Source organism: Lepisosteus oculatus, chromosome 5 (assembly GCF_040954835.1).
Source record: "Lepisosteus oculatus isolate fLepOcu1 chromosome 5, fLepOcu1.hap2, whole genome shotgun sequence".
Classification (NCBI taxonomy): Eukaryota; Metazoa; Chordata; class Actinopteri; order Semionotiformes; family Lepisosteidae; genus Lepisosteus; species Lepisosteus oculatus.
In genome coordinates, this window is record NC_090700.1 from 14444491 (window position 1) to 14460551 (window position 16061).

Consider the following 16061-nt stretch of genomic DNA (forward strand, 5'->3'; position numbering starts at 1 on the left):
GATTTTTTCCCCCCGTGTTTTGCTAAGCAGTGTTCATGATAACAACAAGAAATTATGAGACTTGTTAAAAGAGGACCAACACAAAGTTCCACTGGCTGGCCGGTATGTAGCTGTTCAGCAGAGACACTGAGTAAATATATTGTGAGCAGCCTGAAACAATCTAATAAAGTACCGTGTCATTGAAGCAGATACCCTGGGTTCTTTCAAGAAACAGCTGGATGAGATTCTTGGATCAATTAGATAAAGGCCTCCAAAGGACTGAATTGCTTCATCTTGTTTGCAACCTTTCTTATGTTCATAAGACTGAGGGCTGTGATTGATTAAAGCCGGTGTCACACTACACGACTTGACACAACTTCTAGTCGGAGGGCATGTCAAATTTAACGACTGCAGTTGCTGAATCTTGCTGCCTTTTCCGTCTTAGAGGTTGTCAAATTATGTGACTAGGAATCACAGGGGGTGACTACATGATTTCCCTCACGACTTTTTATCACGGTTCCAAATCTCTTGTTGCGCCGTGAAAGTACTGCGAGTACTGCCTCCTTTTGGCAGCCAATCAACGTGGAGCACACGGGAATAGGAAGAGGAGCACCGCACGAAAGTAAATAAACAACATGGAGAACAAGCATGTAAACATCATGAAAAATGTAACACTGACATTGTTTTCCACAAATAAACATCTTCAAAAATATAATTAAAAATAAAAAACACAAATGTTGGAAACAATCACACATTCCCCCTTCTCTTAACGATCACAAATTCCCCCTTCTCTTAATGACAGACTAATCTTCTTTAAACTTTTCTCCATTCATTGGAAGTTTCATTTCACACCTCTCTGCACCTATTCTGACTTCACACCTCTTGATTGGCCTCTCTTTCTGTCCCCTGCTCCCGCCTCTCACTCCTCCTCCCTCCCAGCCTTTGTCCTCCCGCTACATTACCTTTGCCCACTGCCTTGTCTCTCTCACACCTGATGAAGGCTCCACGGCCGAAACGTTGTGTTTTCCCTTTTCTTTTTTTCAGCATGGAATAAACCTATTACTTGTTCCTTTGCGCTATAACTTGTAATATAATGGGCACATTATTTCAGAAGTAGAGATGTGGCTCACTTCCCACCCCTATGACTTGCGACTCACTGCGAGAAAATCAAACCAGTTTGATTTTATCGTAGCAAGTCATAGAGAGTCGTAGGGGCTGTTACGAGCACTATGACCGAGTTGCAGGGGGTGTCACACTACACAACTGGTTACAGGCGCACGCTGCGACTCTCGACAACTAGCTGTGATTTTCTTACGATTATGTAAATGAAGGCTACAACTGAAAATCCTAGTTGTGAAAAGTCATGTAGTGTGACACAGGCATAAGGGACAGGACGAGAGGACGAGAGGATGAGGGTGGGAAGGAAGGATAAGAAACGCAGAGGAAAGATGACTGAAAATAGAGCTTGATGGAACAAGAGTAGGAAGGTGAGAGAAGGGTGAAATATTTGTCCATCTGACTCATTCTAATTGAGGAGTTATTGTGTTATTTTGTTTTGGCTTTGACAGTACTTGTCCTATACACTCGCCAGTGAAGCACCTTTGACTTCCTATTATCGATTGATTGAGACATGCCAAGAACAAAGAGAAGCAGCAAGTGGTTAAGACTTCCATACACCTTATGGATTGATCTGATCACAAACTAGAGCTTTGCTAGATGAAGGTCTTCTGTAGAAACATCTAATTTAGTTCCTGAAGGGCCTCTTGTGCTTTCTGGCTTTCAGTTTTACCCCAGTTCTTGACTGATTAATTATTTGGTTTGTGTGATGGAACACTTCTTTCCAGACTTCAGGGAATTCACATGGCTCTGCACTTTGAATCACGAGCCCCTTCAGCTTTACCAGACGTGCTTGAAAGGGGTGTCGCATCAGTTTGGATGAGCAAATAACTGCCAGTGATGGAATAAAAACCAGAGGACACTGTGATCCACCGTGGCTGGACTTTCAGTCAGCCAGTGTTGATCACGAAAAGGTTCCCAGAATAACTGGAGCACACATTTTACAAACAACAAAGATAAATTTGAAGTTTAAGGAGAAGCTGTTGTAAAACGAAAGCAGTGATTGTACGGTATTTCTTCAGTGAGTGTACCATTTTGTTTTTGCAGAGGTGATATGTCGTGTGTGGTGTTGTATAGCATAGCCTAATATTTTGGGGAATTTCTAATTTCTTTGTGTTCCTTACAGATTCAGAGAAATGATCAACATTTCAATGAAAGGCAATTAGGTGAGTTTGTGTGCATTTTGATTTTCTTTGACTGTGAATGCTAGACATTCTAACCTTTAAATAAGTGCGAATTGGATTGTTAGAAGCAAAGATGTTTTAATGTATTCTTGTTCCCTTGCTAATTGCCTCATTCCTTAAATAGATTTTGCCTCTCTTTCTGTGAAGGAAGTTGTTCATTAATTGGATCATTATTTGTCCCTCTTGTTAGTTTAGCTTTATTCCATGACTACAAAGCAAATATGAGGTAAATTTGTGTGAGACTTTCTCAGTTTAAAACAATAAAAGCTTCAGTCTTTGACATTTTAATATAAAATTAAAAAAAACTTTTACAGTGTAGTTCTTTGTTTCTGTGTCTTGAGAATGAATGTTAATCAGGTTCAGGTGAAGGAATGCTTTCAGACAATTATTAATTTCAGCTCCTGCCAAAATGCTCAAGCAAACAAAAAAGCGTTTTTACGGTTTTTGGAGTTACTAGAGAAAAATGGAAAAGCACAAATCAAAACAAAGTGTAAAAATTTGAATAAAACAAAATCCTCAGGGCTTTGTGCATCAGAATCATTTTTTGGCGGAATGCAGTTCCCAACAGTAAACAAACAAATACACCAGGTAAGAAATAAATTAATGGGAGAATGGAATTTAAGTACTTTTGATCATATTTCTTCTATTTTTTTAATTAAATAATTTCCAAATAATGTTTTCAGAAATTAGAAATGCCCTTGTTACTTAGTTACACTGGCTGTTCAGATTTGTATTTATTTGATATTGCATTTATATTTTAAAGTTTCAAAAAAGTAATTGAAAATGTGCATATTTTCTTTTTTCTTGATTGCCTATATGACTCAGAAAATAAACTGGGCACAATTTTCTTCTTTTATCTGTACTGTGCCCATAAAACTTCAAAACCTTCAAGGAATGACATCTGATTTTTTTCACATTTACAGGTATGTCATTTTTTCAAACATTTTGGAAAACTAATGAATTACAGACCGCCTTGAAATGTGATAATGCTGATGTCCAAGTTATATTTTTAATAGGACTCTACCATGTTCGCATTGAAATCTCCAATGCCTTAAAATATATATTTTCGTTTTTAATTTATTGAAGGTTATGGTATATAATTAGTTATTTGTCTTTTAAAAATCCCAAATAAATTTAGACTCTTAGGGTTAATAGTGGGTTGTTGTGTTTGAATTCTATTTGAAAAATCAAAAGCATCACAATCGTGAGTTTCTTTAACGTGCCTCTTGTTCTGTGAACTGGGTCAACAATGAAAGCAAGAGCTCAAGAAAATGCATCAAAAGGAGCTGGCAGGCCCTCATTTGCTTCATAAGCACTTGCTGTGGAAAAGCACAAATGTAGCGCTGTGAGTGAGTTCAGAAATCACGCTCAGGCAATGTTATGTATCCTGACACACTTGGGAGCCAAGTTGGCGCAAGGGCCTGTGTTATTGTCTGTGGGGAGAAAAACCCCCAACACAACAGAACATCCAAGCCGAGTTGATTTTTTGAGGCAGAAAAAGCTGCACTGGCCTGTTCATCTCTGCAGTTTTGTTGTTTTTAGGCTTCAGAAGCCACTGGTCCACGATCAAGGAGTTGGCATGACTCTGGCTTGAGAAAGAACTAGAATGAGATGCATCCAGCTCAGTGGAAAAGGTTCCTGACAAAGAAGCCCACCTGATGGGATGGCAAACGTCACCCCCACCATACGCTGTCTTACTCCTGGAGAATAAATCGATCATCAAGTTATATTAATACTCACACTTCTACGAGATGTAGAAGTAAAGTATTAGATGTTGTTGGAGCTGTATTTTTTCCAAGCCAAAATGCTTTGTTTTTTCTACAAGTCCACATTTTTATTACATGGAGTGTAATACAAATGTAAAACAACTACAGTATATTACTCATATTACTTGGTTGATCAAATGTATTCGTCCGATCTTTCTTCACCAGTTCTACTAGAGCTGCCTAATAAGATAAGATCACTTTATTGGCCATATACTGTACAATTTCTTGTATGGGGAGTTTGTCTTTTCGCATACCCCAACTTGCTCTCCATGAGACACACAGACAGGGAGAGAAGCTTGGGGTTCAGATTTAACATGTATTATACCCTCTGAAAAATAGGTTTGCATCTTCATTTACTTTATATAATCAAATGTATTGGGTCTACCAAGTGTCTTTTGGAAATTCAAGCACAATTGTCTATGTCCTTTTTACAGTATATCCCATTTATTGCATGCACTTTTAGAAAATCACTAAGTTTAGCATAGTGTGAAGTGGGGTGAGCAGAAGTCTCACAGCAATGTGAAATTAAACTGTGCTTATGGTGAAATAATTATTGACAAGTCAGAGGTTGGAAGAGTAGGATGTCACAATATGAAGACAAACATTTGGATCAACATTCCTGATTAGGAAAGTTTTTTTTTAATTGTATTTTTAAATATAAACTGAAAGAGTACAGTATCAGAGATACAGTGCCTTGCGAAAGTATTCGGCCCCCTTGAACTTTTCAACCTTTTGCCACATTTCAGGCTTCAAACATAAAGATATAAATTTTTTATTTTATGTGAAGAATCACCAACAAGTGGGACACAATTGTGAAGTGGAACGAAATCTATTGGATTTTTGAAACTTTTTTAACTAATAAAAAAATGAAAAGTGGGGCGTGCAAAATTATTCGGCCCCCTTGCGTTAATACTTTGTAGAGCCACCTTTTGCTGCGATTACAGCTGCAAGTCGCTTGGGGTATGTCTCTATCAGTTTTGCACATCGAGAGACTGAAATTCTTGCCCATTCTTCCTTGCAAAACAGCTCGAGCTCAGTGAGGTTGGATGGAGAGCGTTTGTGAACAGCAGTTTTCAGCTCTTTCCACAGATTCTCGATTGGATTCAGGTCTGGACTTTGACTTGGCCATTCAAACACCTGGATACGTTTATTTGTGAACCATTCCTTTGTAGATTTTGCTGTATGTTTGGGATCATTGTCTTGTTGGAAGATAAATCTCTGTCCCAGTTTCAGGTCTTTTGCAGACTCCAACAGGTTTTCATCCAGAATGGTCCTGTATTTGGCTGCATCCATCTTCCCCTCAATTTTAACCATCTTCCCTGTCCCTGCTGAAGAAAAGCAGGCCCAAACCATGATGCTGCCACCACCATGTTTGACAGTGGGGATGGTGTGTTGAGGGTGATGAGCTGTGTTGCTTTTACGCCAAACATATCGTTTTGCATTGTGGCCAAAAAGTTCGATTTTGGTTTCATCTGACCAGAGCACCTTCTTCCACATGTTTGGGGTGTCTCCCAGGTGGCTTGTGGCAAACTTTAGACGAGACTTTTTATGGACATCTTTGAGAAATGGCTTTCTTCTTGCCAGTCTTCCATAAAGGCCAGATTTGTGCAGTGTAAGACTGATTGTTGTCCTATGGACAGACTCTCCCACCTCAGCTGTAGTTCTCTGCAGTTCATCCAGAGTGATCATGGGCCTCTTGGCTGCATCTCTGATCAGTCTTCTCCTTGTCTGAGCTGAAAGTTTAGAGGGACGGCCAGGTCTTGGTAGATTTGCAGTGGTCTGATACTCCTTCCATTTCAAGATGATCGCTTGCACAGTGCTCCTTGGGATGTTTGAAGCTTGGGAAATCTTTTTGTATCCAAATCCGGCTTTAAACTTCTCCACAACAGTATTACGGACCTGCCTGGTGTGTTCCTTGGTCTTCATGATGCTCTCTGCGCTTTCAACAGAACCTTGAGACTATCACAGAGCAGGTGCATTTATACAGAGACTTGATTACACACAGGTGGATTCTATTTATCACCATCAGTCATTTAGGACAACATTGGATCATTCAGAGATCCTCGCTGAACTTCTGGAGTGAGTTTGCTGCACTGAAAGTAAAGGGGCCGAATAATTTTGCACGCCCCACTTTTCATTTTTTTATTAGTTAAAAAAGTTTCAAAAATCCAATAGATTTCGTTCCACTTCACAATTGTGTCCCACTTGTTGGTGATTCTTCACATAAAATAAAAAATTTATATCTTTATGTTTGAAGCCTGAAATGTGGCAAAAGGTTGTAAAGTTCAAGGGGGCCGAATACTTTCGCAAGGCACTGTATGTGTCTGGATTGCCTCCAAATTGTTTTTGTTTTCTGTGACATAATTGCTGGCTGTGCTTCCATTAGCCCTATTCCATACCTTTTATGCAATCTAGTTAGAAAACTTTTAACAGGGTTGACGTATAGCTACTGAACTACAGTTTGCTTGGCCTTTTTATAGCAAAAAATAAGTTGACTCCATGCAATTTTTAAAAAGTCATGCAGATAAATCCTCGCGGTGAAACTTTGCATTCTGAATCTGTGAGGAATAAATTGCTTCTGAGCTTAAATTATTGATGTAAAGAGGAGTTTAAGCCTGTATTCAGCACTCATTATAAGAGTAATCTTTAGGGGCATGGACTGCTGAATTTGTGATGAGTCTGATTAAAAGAAATCTTCTTAACTCTGCATTAAGGTGTGGTGTCTTGACATCCATGAAAGTTGGTTGCAGGGAGAGACTTCTAATGAGGCTCTTTAATTTTTCAATACCCATGGAAATTGCTTCAGAGTTCAGGGCAAAAAATTTTTATCCCCCTGTTCTTTTATTAGAACACCCACAAGTTTCTTTTGAAACTAACCTTTTGAGATGATACACAAGTGATGCTTGGCCTTATGCTTTGCCCGTTTAAACCTTGAAGTGTTGAACTTAAACATCTACAGCAGGGTATATGAAACTAAAGTAGAATTATTTGGCATGTTTTGTTTAAGTGTTCTGTTGTCTATCACAGAAGAAAAAATAAAATAGGCCTCGTTGAAACATTTTTTTAGCACTGTTGCTTAACTGCTGATTCTTTGCCATGTTGGTTTCAACTTTTGTCCTTGTGTGTTTGGAAGAGTTTTGATAACACCACCTTTATAGCACAAACACCAGTTTATTACCAATTTCAGCACCTTCTCAAGACTCAGTGATGTGTGGATGGGTGGAACTATGCAATTAGGTGTTAGGTGTAAATTGCTCTTCATTGTGACACAGATTAAAAAAAGGCAGTAGCTATTGTCTACAGTATATATAGTTTTCTGTATATTGTCTATATACAGTATATAGCTATAATAGTTTGATTAGTTTGCCTATATTATTGAATGCTGATCCAATAAAAGCTATACATTTCAAATGTTGCAGAAAAAAGTTTGCGTGTAATGAACTGGTGCTATTCAGAATTTAATTAGAATAAAATAGCCCACTTAACATTATCAGTCATCCCACACTGGCATTTAATCTGTAAATTGGTACATGCCGTACTGAAGTTGTAGTTATTCGGATTTTCTGTTTTCATATATTTACACATTTAGATTTCTCTGTCTATTTTGTTTGGCTTTCTAGAAATAAAACCCTCTAGTCGCAGTGCTGGAGAAAAAAAAGTAGAAAAAAAATGAAAGACTAGTTCTTGATTGCAGAAAATCTTTTAATCTATAGGTAGAAATGATGCGACTCATTCATGCATGACAGTTTTACAGAGGAACAATCAGCATTCGAATGAGAAGGATTTCTGCCCTATACAGAAATCTAATCTATTGACAATGTTTCTCATGCCTAAGCCGATTGCTTTTTGCACAGCAGTCACAAACAGAAATAGATAGTTTTGTTGTTCTGTGAATCAGACTAATAGCTCCCTGACAGAGTATGACACTACATATTGATATGTCTCTCTTGACATTGAGATTCCAGTTTTAAAAACAGAGCAGTGGGCAACAATTGGTCACATAAAGAACATGTCAACTGTGGAGGCATAAACAGGCTTATTTCCTGTGTTCTATGTTTAAAGAATGCCACAAAATGACACACTAATTCATTTAAATCATTTATTTAAGGCATACATGACCAATCCTTGGCACTGACTAGCAGTTGTTTAAAGTCACTATAAATCCTCTTTGACAGTAGACTTGTGGAGGAGGGATATCTACAGTGCAGAATAATACTCACCGAAAATGGGGAATAATGGAACACAAAAAGTATTAATATTCTAAAATGTTAAAGCATATATGCATAAAAATACCCAGAAATAAAAGGTGGCATTCTGTACTTTTGTCTTACATGGATTGAGACCTTAATTTACATCTCAAATCCGAATTTGCTTGAGTATGCAGCAAAAATAGCAATTCTGACTTCCCAGTCCCAATACTTATGGTGGGCACAGTAGCTGATGGTTTGAAAGGCCATTGACTTCAGGTTTGTGGCCGTTGAGGTCAAAGGTGCGCTGACTTGTTTTACTGAGCCTGCACATCTGCTCGAAAATTACAGTATGATGAAACCTGCAATTCTGCCAGAATCCTCAATGTTAATGGTGCAACACCACCCTTCCAGAAATTCTCATTGAGAAGAGCCATTCGTGGTCTTACAAGAGCTGGCTGGCTGCATTATAAGGCACGAAGAGTAGTGACAGAGGGATTGCTGATAGTCTTTTGCAGTATTTGATCCTGAGTTGTTTCAGTTCTCCAGGGAGAAGTTAATAAAATTTCACTCAACAGGTACTGAAATTAATTGCCCCAAGCTAATTAAAAGTGGGGGGTCAGTTACAATGCCATGTATCCAAGTCTAACCCATCATAATGGAAAGGGCTAATAACAGTGGTGCTAATTCCTGCACCACACTCCCTTCCCAAAGGAGGAGGAAGACAATGTAAAGTATGCTACCTTCAGTTGTTCACATTATTCATGTCAGACAGATGCTCACTCCCTTTTTGTACTTTGTTCTAAATTATTCCGGAGAGGAAGGAGGCGTTTTATCTCTGTTGCTTCTTCTCTGTGGAATAGACTGTATAAAGAAAGCTTAGATAAAAGCTTAACATTTGTGTGTTCTCCATGGCTTTTGGAAGATAGTGTCTCATTGAAGTGATTTATTCTCTGCTTTTATGCTCACTCTCAGGGTTTCTCTGCATGGCGTTGTGTTATTTAATGCAGTTTATACTCCTGGCCAGACACCTACACTGAATGCTATAAAATCCTCTTCTGTTTTGCTGTTGAGGAGTGCTTTTGTCTTGTTTTTGGCATTGAAGGTGCCATTTAAATTTGTGCAAGGTAATCAGATCGACTAACTGATTGGTGACATTGCTTCTGATTGCTAGTCTTATATACAGCAGCGGGGTATTCATTTAGATCTGTCTGAAAAGGGTAGGGTAGTACTGGCTCTTACATATTCCTCATTTACAAGTAATTTGATTAGGTATTATAGGAAACAAGTTTTAAAGCATCAGTATTTTTGTTCTATGTCAAGCCTCTTAATGCAGGTGATTTTATCTTATTATGTGATGACTGTTTAATTATGTGTCTGTCAATCATTTTTTTATGTTCTTGGAAAGTCATTACATCTAAAAAGTAAATACTTTTTATTGGGGCACTCTATGTTTTCAGAGAGTAGTCTGAGCACTGTATTTTATATTGTGGCTCAAGTGGTGAAGATTTCTGGGTGGTAAATGAAATGACAAGCCCTGTCAGTATTGTGGAGTTTGAGCTAGCTATGGAGCAATAAACTGGCTGTGGTATAGGAATCTAGCACTCTAAGGAAGTTACAGTGCTATATGTGAGACCTGTATCAGACCTCATCTCACTGTTAACTGAAGGAGGTTGCAGTGCAGAAAATGGCCAAAGATTTAGAAATAAATAACATGCAGTTTCCTCATCCATCCTGTCTAACTGAGATTTGTAGAGCGGAGGTGATTACTGCGGAAGTAATTGGTCATTCTAAGTGTGCTATGTGGAATAGTCTCTGGCTATAAAAATCTAAGCTGTACCTTTGCAGTAACACTACAAAGCATTTTTATGTGGCTTTGGAGTTATGGAAATGAACAGGGGTAATTTCAGTTTACTCTCAGTGGCGACTGGAAACTTATCAATATAGGACTTTTTCCATCTATTCCTGAGCATGAGATGGTTTTCTTATGAGTTTATTATAATGAGTAGATTTCTTTTTATCAATGAAGTAATAAAGCATTTCTTTGGTGTAGTCCTTTAACGTACCATAAATATATGTCACAGAGTTCCATGGCCTTTTTAAATAATAATTAAAAAAAACATGTTTACAAAGATCTCTCTCTTCTTTCCAACTTGTTTCACAAATTCTTTTAATGTTGATTATGTATGTAAACCTGTTAATGAAGAAGCCATCTAAAGGATTTACACTGAGTTTTTTAGAATTTAGCATTAATAATGTATTATTAGCTTATCAGCAGACAGGCACTGCATTTATCAGAAGCTCACAAGGGTTTAATCAGCCATTTTAAATGCGCTACAGGTTTTATTGCCTTGCTGAGCATTTTCGTGGTGGGCCACCTTATGGTTTGCAGAACCAATTCAGAAAGTCAGCAGTAGGAGATTTAACAGGGACTATTAGACTTAACAGAGTTACTGAAAACTTGAATCCAAAAACTGGCAGTGTTTGCGGGCCTGGTGGCTGATGGCGGATATAAGCTCACTGAGATTTACAAAGTATATCCAGTAATCAGAGGACTACTCTTTGCTGAAGTATGGAGAAAAATAGAGGCTTTAGGAGAAAGGATACATTCTTTGCACTAAATTGAAAAATGTTTGCCCAATAACCAGTATATTGTTGAGTTGGAGAAGTTTTAAAGCAGCAGTTTTTTAAATGCAGCTTTCTGAACAGTTGTGATGCCTCTTTGTGTAATTGTTCCCAGGAGAGGACAGCAGAGCTTTCACCAGACACCTCAAAGCACTTGTTTGATTTAAAAAAATGGCAGCATTAATCAGAAATTAGAAAGCATTATGAAAAACAAGAGTTTTTTTAAACCATGAGCGATTCATGTTCAAGCAGTATACTTTTGTGTAGTCTTAGACAATTCTAAAGTTTAGCCCTGGTGGTTCTCCCAAGAGGCTGAACCACAAGAGGTATTGTAGCTCTTTCAGCCCCTCAAGCCCAAACACACTTGGGGTCTGGCAAATCTGTTCTGGTGAGGCCTCCTCAGTTTTGTCACTTCTAATCGACCAAATTGACTGTTACGTGCACCAGTGACTAACAGTTCGTATCTCAATCCAAAACTTTCAAACTCATTTGGACTTGAGCTCCATCTTTGCAGTTGCTCTTCCCTCTCCTCCCCCTCCTGTGGGCTGCACAGGTAAGCATCAGCTCGCTGCTCCCTGCCAGATTGTTGGTGAGCCAGGCGCAAACCTGGCTATCATGGGGCCCCTTTCCTGTCATCACACTCTGCCACCACCGTAATAAAATAAAGCAGCATATTTGCTCATTCAGAATTCATCCTCTGAGCCTCCCGGCAATCTACTCTGGCAGCACGCGGAGTTTGTGATATGTCAGTGGTGCAGCAAATCGCAGGCTGCCACATCCTGTTCTGTTCCCTTACTCTTCGTGTCTACGTTTTAAAGTATTAGGCATTAAATTGTTAAAGTTTTCATGTTATGAGAAGGTGCTGGTGCCTAACATGGAGGTCCCATAGCTGAATTCAGCATATGCAGCTAGAGATTGTTCTAGCTTACCATAACTGACCTTTCATATATAGTATTCGCTTTCTAGAAGTATTTTGTGTTGCCATTTCCATACCTTTTAATCCCTCAATGAGAAACCAGTTCAGAGGGTGGCAGCTGTTCAGGAATAACTTTTTATTGGGCATCCAAGCCAGTCAGCTATTTATTACTCGTCAATATATATTTTTCTAGATGTAACCGTATGTATGATCTTTAGACATACAGTAAGGAGTCTGTATTTAATATAAGTTTGTAATGATAATAGCAGTCCTGGAAATTTTTAATTTGCAAATGAAGCCTAACTTTAATCTGACAGTAAAAGTTAAGAACAAATAAGGTGTGATTATGGAGTGATTTAGCTACACTCCACAGATAGCTACAGATTGTGCAGGTAAGTGTGTATTTCATGGAAATATTTTTTACTTAAGTAAATGTTCTTGTTTCTTATTAAATAGCTATTTTTATATTTATCAGGATTTTATTATGTGTTTGAATTTATTATACACTGTAAATTATAAACAGTCCTGTGAAGCCCACTTGTAACAGATTACATTGTTTATCCTGGTACGCTTCCTCTCTTCAGACTCTGAAAAGTCTATTTTTTCCCATTTATTAGTGAGCATGACAAAGGATAATCAAAGCAGAAATGACAGCAGGGAAATCACTGAACCCACAGAACTCTATGAAATAAGCAAGAAATTGAAAGGAGAAAGCAAATGATCCTGAACGACTATTGCTTTTAAAAGTTTCTGAAAAGCAATTGTGCGCTCTAGATGACTTGAAAAATATATTATGTGTTGGCAAGGTGCCATTGACTGAAATGCCCTGTGGGAAACCGTTTTGGCTTGAATACAGAATTCCCAGTGAAGACGATGAAATTGTGAGGTCTTCTTTTGTTTGGTTCGTACAGATAACCTTTTCTTCAGGGTTTCACCTTGTTACAGCTTTTTAATGATTTGGCATATGGTTCTGTACCAGTTTTTGGTAAGAATACCAACTCTTCACAATATTCATGGAATATGTTGAAATTTGTGTCTGTAAACTGTCTTTAAGGTAAACGTCTGAGGAAAGGGGATTTCAGACTGCCTTATTCACTTGTCTTTTAGATTTGAAGGAGATCGTTTTTGTCATTCAAAGCCAAAGCAGTTCTTTCCACGCAAAACGCGCAGAAGGATACAGAGAAGAACTGCTACAACAGGCCAGAAGCCTTGAACAGGTAATTGTTGATTTCAGTATTAACATTTTCTTTTCAAGCTTATAGAAACATGTTAATGCAAAGTGCAGTTCCTATTTTAGAAAATAAATTGAAAATATAGTTTCACAAGTTATATGCACAGCAGGAATCTGCATGTCAGTCTGTCATCACTTACAGAGTGTGATTTGTTTTTATTTAGAACTAGGAACTGGAATATGAGTTTTTTTTTCCTTCAGTTAATCTAATTTCCCAAGAGAATTCTATTTCAGCTGATTGTTAAGTATAGTTTTGTGAGAAATGTGAGAAATTATGAAAACCAAAATAGTATGAACAAGAAAATCCCTGCTCGTAAAATGGTCCTAGCTAACAACAGTCCAAACATATCCCTTTTGCTGAATCAAAAGGGATAGTAGGGGTAAATTTAAAATTGTAATAGGGGCTAAGTACATACAGTAATTTTCTGTTTTTATATGACTCATCCTGATGTGATAATGTCTGAATGCGCTTGTGTTTGTACCGCAAAGCAATAAATAACATACTGTACATCCCGTTCATTATTTGTAAAGGATGAGTAGATGCCCAGTAATATTTCAGGTAATTTATTTTCTGTGACAACTATCAAGTGGCAGCTATTTTTTTTAACTATCAGCCACTAATCCATATCTTGTTAAACTCTGTGAGCAAACCTGGGATAAAAATTGTGTGATCCTGTTTCAAAAGCAGATTGGAGTGCCAAAGATATTTGCATTCCAAACAATTCTCACTTGAAATAGATTAACCCCTTTTGTTTTCAGTTGAGTGACTACTTTGTAGCCTGATCTACTCAGAGCAATCTCAGAAGCTAGTGGTAGGTCTGGCCAGTAGAGGAAAGGTAGACCTCTAAGGACACATGGTATACCACTGTAGGTAGAGCTGTTGACCAATCAGTAGGTTGCACTCTCTTCTGGACCATAATTTGCAACTAAATACCTGTGCTTTAGGAGGTAATATGCTTCAGATCAGTTGTTACAACAAGATCCTGACTACTTGGTCATTAAGGATCCATAGAATTGTATTGTTCAGTGTTCTGGCTAAATTCCACTTCTGGCTTGCCCAATCTGGTCTACCTAATGTTCTCCCTTAATGCAGATTAATAAAGCAGTTTCTTCCTTCTCTACTTCTCCTTATCTTCTGTGTAGTGGGGCTGCTGGTACATAATGCCTGCCACCTACAGGTGGGTGCTGCACTTCGGTGTGGATGGAAGTGGTGCCTGTGCAATGTGAACACACTCTGAGGACCTTGGGATGGAAAGTGCTGTATAAAGGCAGAATTACTTATTTTTACTTGTGTTCAGAGATATATTTCGGTAGAATAAGAAAGATATGAAAAGGAGAGTAAAGATCTTAGAATATTATTAAGTTCTGTCTCAAGCTATTTGTTGAATATCTCTCTAAGCATGGTCTTTCTAAACAATGGCAGTGCTGAAACCACACTCTGCCGACTGAAGACAGAATGGCTCAGATGTTGTGAGTTCAGGCTTGGGTATTCTTTCCTCAATCTCACTGGATGAGAATAGAAACAAAATCAAATAGGAAGCACAGCACATCCTTAATTAAAAGATCTTTTAGTTCAGACTGGTGATTCTGAAATTTATTTACAGTGCCCAAAGCTGAACACAGCTGACACACAACACTGACGATTACAATGATACTTATATCTCAGATATACAAGCTTAAGAGTACTAAAAGGCTCTGAAAGCTTAAGAATGTATTCCAACATTCTGATCTTAGACCTTTAGCCAATGATCTTAACAAATGGCCCTGACATTTGTGTTTGCACTATTGATAGATAGGGAAGAGTACATAAGAGAGAGTTAAGATTGTTCTGGAGATAAATTATTAAATATCCTCTACAGAACTGCATTAATCCCAAATGAAACATGTAATGTTCTGAATTTATTAACCTAAACCTAAACTGTAGTATTTGTTGGAAGCTCCACAAGGTGTCAGTATTGCTCTTAAATTAGAGTGCATTTGGGATAGAGAATTGAATGTCCTTTTTATTGTGTCCTGCAGAGGAAAGTATCCTGTGCAGCTGACATACACAATGTCATGCGAGATCCTGGCTTTTACAGTGATATAATCAGCACACACTAGTTTCAGTTACCATTCTAGAAGAAAGTTTTTATGCTTCTCACATTTCGAGACCTCAAGCTTTTCAAAGTAATCATCACTACAGGGGTCATAAAGCAGTGGTCAGAATATGATAACCATGGTGTGTTCTTCATTTTTGTGTTCTTCCTGTTTCATTGTGTGAATTATAAGTTTTAAGTTCCAGACTTTCTGTACCTTATCAAAGCAGTTTTGTAATTTCCAGGTTTAGAGAAAGTTCCATAACATGGAATTCTGACCTTTGCTTCCTAGACCTATTGTACCTTAGGTGTAGCACTCAGCTGTGATGTTGACTTGTAATAATTTGTTCACAGTAACTAATGTGAAGTTTTGTTGTTTCCTGGCAAGCTTTTCTGAAGTGTTGAACTGCAATCTAATTTGTTTATCTTTAACAGCAACCAACAACAGAACAAGACTTCTTTCACAGATTTTGCAGGGAAAGAAATCCCTGAACTTCTTACAAAACCTCTTGAAAATTCAAATGCAGAGCTTTGCTTGTGTTACAGTATTTATAGAATAAATTTATGTCTTGGTTACATTGGTAGAAAATGCGTAGGAAAGAGAAGTGCTTCATTTGTAGCTTTCTGAAAAAAGGACATAACTGCATAGTTAAAGCTGAACAGTTACTTTAAACCCCATGATCCCACAGGAACTCTGACATGACCTGTGTCACAACCAGAGTGATATTAGAGCTTTCAGATATTATATATAGTCATATTAGAGCCCCTCATCTGACACTAATTCTGTCTGCTTCATTTTTGTGAATTAAACAGTAGGAACAAGTGACCATGTGAGGAATCATTTTGTAATGCAACGGGGTTCAGGTGGGCGCCCTCGCCTGCTGCACCGTCAGGGACGCGAACCCTGGCCTCCGGCGTCACTCAACAGGGACCCAGCCTGGTGAGCTAAAGAGAGATCTCCCCCCAGCCCAGTGGCTGTGGT

The 16061-nt window shown here is 38.2% G+C and overlaps 1 protein-coding gene across 4 annotated transcripts in view; it reads left to right on the forward strand.

Moving 5' to 3' along the window:
• b3glcta (beta 3-glucosyltransferase a) overlaps positions 1 to 16061 on the forward strand; it is an 89244-nt gene that overhangs the window by 19954 nt on the left and 53229 nt on the right. For all 4 annotated transcript variants that reach the window (XM_069190137.1, XM_069190138.1, XM_069190139.1 and 1 more), the window contains exons 3-4: positions 2222 to 2261; positions 12881 to 12990. In XM_069190137.1, the coding sequence (XP_069046238.1) occupies positions 2222 to 2261; positions 12881 to 12990 (150 nt within the window). The remainder of the gene's footprint in view (positions 1 to 2221; positions 2262 to 12880; positions 12991 to 16061) is intronic.